The 6,754-nt window shown below is 36.8% G+C and overlaps 1 protein-coding gene across 1 annotated transcript in view; it reads left to right on the forward strand.

The window, feature by feature from the left end:
- Positions 1-1,599, forward strand: part of LOC126974461 (lysosomal alpha-mannosidase-like) — a 49,733-nt gene extending 48,134 nt beyond the window's left edge. The window contains exon 13 of the mRNA XM_050821971.1: positions 356-1,599. Coding sequence (XP_050677928.1) covers positions 356-1,567 — 1,212 coding nt within the window. The 3' untranslated portion in view covers positions 1,568-1,599. The remainder of the gene's footprint in view (positions 1-355) is intronic.
- The last annotated feature ends 5,155 nt before the right edge of the window (positions 1,600-6,754 follow it).

The raw sequence follows: 6,754 nt of genomic DNA on the forward strand, positions 1-6,754 counted from the left end.
AAGCTTTGTATTGAAGATTCATAGTTTGTTCCGACTTTACCCGAGATTTTTTTCGATAAAGATTCGAAAAGAAAGTATAATCAGTAATGTAATTAATATTTAGAGTATCTTTTTTTAGTTTGAAGCGAACTTGATTCAATTTCGTAGGGACCTCAAAAATATATTTTGAAATAAAATACAGCCAATGCTATTTTCATATAATAAAGATTTCTATGGGTTGAACAATTTTATATTAATCTAGGTTTTAGTCTTTGAATATCAAATGATATTATAAAAGATAAAGTCATAATTCTACTATTAGTTTATTTTTGTGTGATCGGTTCATACCTTTTTAATTTTCCATTTATTCTTCCAGCATCTCAAACTGCGTTTCGACAGTTCAGGACTACTGACCCACGCCATGCTACCTGATATTACATTTAATTTAGCCGCTCAGTTTTACTACTGGACTGGCTGCGTCGGAAACAACACTAGCCCTTCCGAGCGATCTTCTGGCGCCTATATATTCAGACCGAAAACGACCAGACCATTCGATATGAAATACCGCTCTGTCGGTAATCCTAAAGGAAACGTGGTCCATGAAATGTGGGTGGAAAGTGACAAAAACGTTGGCAGCATCGCCAGACTTTACAACGGATCTAAAGTCTTTGAATTAGACTTTGTTGTAGGACCAATTGATGTCTCTGACGGAGAGGGCAAAGAATACGTTATAAGATATGAAACAAATCTCCTCAACAACGGAATTTTCTACACTGATTCCAACGGAAGACAGACCTTGAAGAGAGTTTTAAACAAACGGCCGCAGTGGAATCTTACGTTAGAAGAACCGATTGCAGGAAACTACTATCCGATAACTAATGAGATATACATTGAAGACAATGAAGTCAGAGTTTCTATACTCACAGATAGGTCTCAAGGAGGTGGTTCCTTAGAAGAGGGAGCAATAGAAGTGATGCTACATAGACGACTGTTGCATGACGATGCATTTGGCGTCGGTGAAGCATTGAATGAAACTGCAAAAGGTGCTGGCTTAGTGATGAGAGGAAAGCACGTGTTACTCTTCAGTAATGCATCAGAAAATAATGATGAATTCAAAGCTAAAACTATACTAGAGTTGCATTTGCCTCCAGTTGTTTTTGTAGCTGATGCCAAACATTTGCAATATGAAGAATGGCTAACAAAAGACAACTGTTTTAAAGGCCTAAGGCGTGAATTGCCGGATGGATTGCATTTGTTGACGCTGGAACCATGGAGGGAAAAGCAGATGTTGTTACGTCTTGAGAATTATAAGAATAAGTCGAATAGTTCTACAATTGAGATAGATTTGGATAGTTTGTTTGATTTTAAATTGAGAGGTATGCAAGAGGTGATGTTGGCTGCAAACCAAGAGATAAGAGATAAGTGGTATTGGAATGCTGAGACAGAATTCGTTGATAGTTTTAATAAGGAGTTTGATAGTTTCGCGGAGAGTGTTAAAGCTGAAGATGTTGAAGATGTTGTAGACGATGGTTATAGAGTAAAATTAAGGGCTAAACAAATTAGAACATTCATTGTTAATTACGAATAAATGTAGAAATATATCGCTATTGTACCAACCGACACATGGCTTTTGATTTAATTTTTCCTCACAACAGACATGCATGCATTTCATGAGGCTAGGTAATTGGTTAGCCTATATAGAAAATTGAATTTTTTTACCTGCACTTGATGATTTTAATGTTGAAACCTTAGATAAGTTAAACGTTTAGACTTTAGAGTTTAAATAAAGCCTCTTACTGTTGGGCATACTTATGTCTCAGATGACGAGCGTAAATGTAGTGCCGCTCAGATATTTTGGAGATACTGCATTGTAATGGGCAGGGCGTATCAATTACCATCAGCTGAACGTCCTGCTCGTCTCGTCTATTATTGTCTACCTTATTTATCGCAGGGAGTATTCTGAAGCGTAGTACGACCTGATTCTTGCCGCCGAATTCCTTCGCACGACACACCGCAGACTTGAATGTCATAGTCACTTATCTCGTCACTGAATGTGTAGCTCAACAATGGGTATTCAAGAACCTTTCTGCCATGAAAAAATGTGTGGAATGTTTTTATACGATGTGACGATACGACATGGATACCTCCAAAAAAAGCGCACATACCATGAAAGGCTGGCAATCCTCCTGTTAATCCTTCGATGTTTTGGCTAATTAAATTAAAAATAAATCCCTCGGTGTTACACCAGAGTATGGACAAATAATAAGATTCGATTGAAACTTCGCCATTCTGTCACTTCAAATATGCTATTCGTTTTTAAGATATTTGAAATACCTAGAAATAATGCACTTTTTTTTATAATATAGGTATATTTTATTGAATTGAGCTTTAGATTGCGGAAATTCATAATTATTCAATTTTTTTTAGTTATCTTGAGTGAAAATTCCGGTTATGTCGACTACACATGTCGACTTCAATCAATTCGACATGTGTTTCGCCTCTACACGAAGCATCCTTGGGAGATGTTGACTCGCCAGATTCTGGCACGAGACTGATCTGTCGCGTGCAAGAAATTTACACTCAAGATAACTCAAAAAATTTAGATATAATTAATTTATTGCTTAAAATAAAATTAGTTAAAAATATTGACGTAGGCATAATATTCAAGTAATAATTGTTATTAAAACAATATTTCAGTCTTATTCAAATTAATGCATATATACAATGACGTTCTATACATATGGACATATCATTCGCAGTCTGATAACGGAACGGCAAAAGAGTGCTTAATGACAATGTAAGCACACTTTTCTCCTTAGTCGTGCGTCAACTGTGTGTCAATCAACAAGCCTAAGTGTGCTATAAAAAGTGCTTAAATAATACATTAACAACTCAAAAAAAAAGATGGTGTGACTTATCATCGGTAAGGTTATTTTATTTTTATAAGATCGATATGCAAAAAGCGTAAGTAAGTTAATAAAATCGAATATTTTTTTATTAAATATGGTACAATTATTGACAAGTCCCCAGACAGGACCCACTTGTCAGATGGGACAAACGAACGAAATTTAAACGAAGCTTCGGGAGTGACCCTACTCTATTTTGCTTTCGGACACATCGACGAAGTTCGGGACAATAGACAATATTTGTGAACGATTGAAATGAACATTATATTAATCCAACTAATTTGAAGAGTTCTATTTCATTCCAACGTTGGGTAGTAACTTATGACAACCAAAGATGTCTGTATTCTATTTGTGTTCTATCAGAAAGTTTCAAGTAAATATCAGTTATATATTTATTTGCTTTTTTTTCACTAAAAGAATTCGCTCTACATATTACCATCCTTTTATAGGTACATCTTTTGCTGCTGCACATATGATGATGAAGCTATACTTTTTATTTTATATGTCTGAGTAGGTAGGTACTCTTTATTAATTATAATAAAATAAAATAGAAAATAAATTTTGTTCTTTCATTAATAACAAAAATGAAATTTATTTGAAAGATAGGAATACTACCTACTGTTAGGAAGGAATAATTAAGATAAAGTTGTATCTCTATCCTTTCTGACAGTTGTACTAATGCAGTTCATGCCCTTCGACCTGCCTGTAGAGCTTGAAGTGAAGACGCAGCTGATTAAGAGGGAACCCGCCTGCTTCATTCACATTGGAATTCATCCTCGGTGAACTCGGGAATATTAATACCACCCTTGATATATAAGTTATGTAAGACATAGCATGTTATACTTTATTTTATACTGTAATTTCCTACAAACTCTAAGTCGGGAATTTCAATAATATTAAATTGATTGCATAAGCGGCGTTGGTTTCTTCAATGACCAATGTTCTTTGTTTTTCACGTAGAGCAAGCCAATTTGCAACAAAATACACACAAACGAAAATCAAAAGGTAACGTTTGGTTTCGTCAAATTGACGTTAAAATTCCCAACAAATAGCCGTCATCTTCATATTTTCGTTCGGAACGTAAATGATTTAGAGTAGGTTTAGAAATTCGAAATGTCAAGCAATAACGTTCGGTAAGAAACTTCGAAACGAATGAATTAGAGTAGACCTACTGAAGTACTAATTTGACATGTTTACATTGCGTCTGTAATACAGACATTTTTGGTTGTCATACGTTACTACCCAACGTTGAAATGAAATAGAACTCTTCAAATTAGTTGGATAAATATAATGTTCATTTCAATCGGTCACCATTCGTTCACGAATATTGTCTATGGTTCGGAACATCGTCGATGTGTCTGAACACAACATAGAGTAGGGTGACCCTACTCTTTTTTGTTTAACTTCGTTTAAATTTCGTTCGTTTACGAAGTTTCGTTTCGGAGAAAGAGAGTAGACCCCCTGATTGCTGTTTTATTCGTTCTGCTGCGACAACAACAAGCCACGAATCAACTGATCTGCGAGTATTCCTCATTAGGAAACTCTAGATTCAATACAGGTTAGTGAATTGGTTCTTGCATTAGTTGTCACCATAATTATCCGCTAATTTTTTCGATTTACGTTCCCCGCGGTAGACTGTCTATTTACACGACAGCCTACCATCATTTATGTGCAGGGTTAAAACGTCCTACCATACTTTATGGTCCTTCGAGCCAGATATTTTACAGCATATAATTATCATTACGTATTTAAATTATTAATAATATATTTCTTTAATTATTTTCATACAACAATCAATTAGCTTAATATTCATCATATAAATTTCGTTCCACTAAAATGAGTAAAGACAAAATGGATCATGACAAATTCTCAAAACAGCTTTGTATGTTGAACGGTGAAAAGGAAATACTATTTAAAAGAATAAATCTTTTGTATAACTTATCCGTCAATGTTTCTGGTTTCGTCGTTAATTAACAGTTTTTAGCCGATTCAGAAACTGAGTTGAGGGTAGAGTATAAAAAGTTATTGCATCAGATTATTGATATTAAATTAACTTTAAAACCAGATTTTTCACCTAATTTTGAAAGCATAGAATCATTTGATGATTTATATATATTAAAATGAAAAGGGTTAGTAATAAAATATTATCGGATCACTTGTTGTTCGGTGTACTCCTCAACTAAGCTCTCTTGATATTAAAACTTCAGGATAGTACTCGAACTGAATTTATTATTAACTATTACTAATAATATGTAAGGAATATAATATACAATTTCTCTTAATTATAATATCTCGGGTCGTGTCGCCGCTACGATTGTACGGTGCAGTCTGGTCGGTACCGGAGCGGGGATCGCGACGTAGGCTTGACGCGAGAACCGGTCCTGTAGGTGTTCTAGTTGCGCCAACATCCTCCCGCCTCTTAAAGATCCAGCTTTAAGCTTCCTTGTCCTCGTCGAGGAATGGACAGATTCTGTATAGTGCTCGACGCACAGTGCCCTTAGCAGTAAGTATATCTGCGACTCGACATGCTCCGTCGGTGCCAGGATACACAGCTTGTATTCGTCCTAATGGCCACTTCAGTGGTGGCGCCGCCTCATCTTTTATCAAGACCATCTGACCAGGTTTGATATCAGGTCGTCGTTGCTGCCATCGGGTGCGCTGTTGTAGCTCGCAGATGTATTCTTGGCTCCATCTTGACCAGAAATGCTGTCTTGCTTGCTCGATCCTGGCATATCGATGCAAGCGGTTAGGGTTTGCATCTTGCAGGTCAGGTGCCGGCAATGAGGTAAGTGGTCTCCCAATGAGGAAGTGCCCAGGGGTCAGGGGAGCTAGGTCGTGTGGTGATGAGGACATAGGGTAGAGGGGCCTAGAGTTAAGTATTGCTTCAATTTGTACAAACAGAGTAGTTAACTCCTCAAAAGTTAAATGGGTATTGCCTATCACCCTTTTCATATGGAATTTCGCGGACCGGACAGCGGCTTCATATAACCCTCCAAAATTTGGAGCATAAGAAGGCGAAAAATAGAACTTAATTTTGTCATCTACAAATGCATCTGACACAGAGTTGGAAGCAGCATTGAGAAATTCTCCAAACTCGCGATTAGCTCCTACAAAATTCCTCCCACTGTCGCAAAATATCTCTAGAAGTGGTCCTCGCCGAGATATAAATCGACGTAACGCTTAAATAAAATCTTCTGTGCTTAAAGAACTTACAAGTTCCAGGTGAACCGCCTTCACCTTAAAGTCTATAAATACACACAAGTAACTCTTAGTTAGCTTTGCACCACGACCTTTCCTGTCACTTACTAAGAATGGGCCTGCAAAATCAGTTCCTACCACATCAAAGACGTAGCCAGGTGTAATGCGCTGATGTGGTAAGTTACCCGTTATTTGCTGCGCGACTTCTCCTTTCATCCTTTTGCAGCGTGTGCAATCATAATAAATACGCCTAGCAAGCACTCTGCCGTTTAAAGGCCAATAATGCTCTCGAATTATTGAAAGGAGAAGCTGCGGGGGTGCATGCATTAACTTTAGGTGGTAATATCGAAATAACAACTTTGTAAAGTTATGCTTTATATCCAAAATGATTGGATGTTTTTTGTTAAAATTATAACTAGAATTATCTAACCTTCCACCAACACGAATCAATCCTGAGCCGTCAACATACGGATTTAATTTACACAAACCAGGAATGGATCTTGCATTATTATTAAAGTTAGGAAAGCTTTCGCATTGTGACAAGTAAGCGAGCTTCGTCTCTGCTCGTTCAAGATCATCCACCGTTATCAAATCTGAACCATTAATTTGTTTATGCATCAAGCGATCGACAAACCGATTCACATAGACAAATACTCGACGCAACCTAAGAA

This window comes from Leptidea sinapis, chromosome 2, assembly GCF_905404315.1.
Source record: "Leptidea sinapis chromosome 2, ilLepSina1.1, whole genome shotgun sequence".
In the NCBI taxonomy this organism is placed as follows: Eukaryota; Metazoa; Arthropoda; class Insecta; order Lepidoptera; family Pieridae; genus Leptidea; species Leptidea sinapis.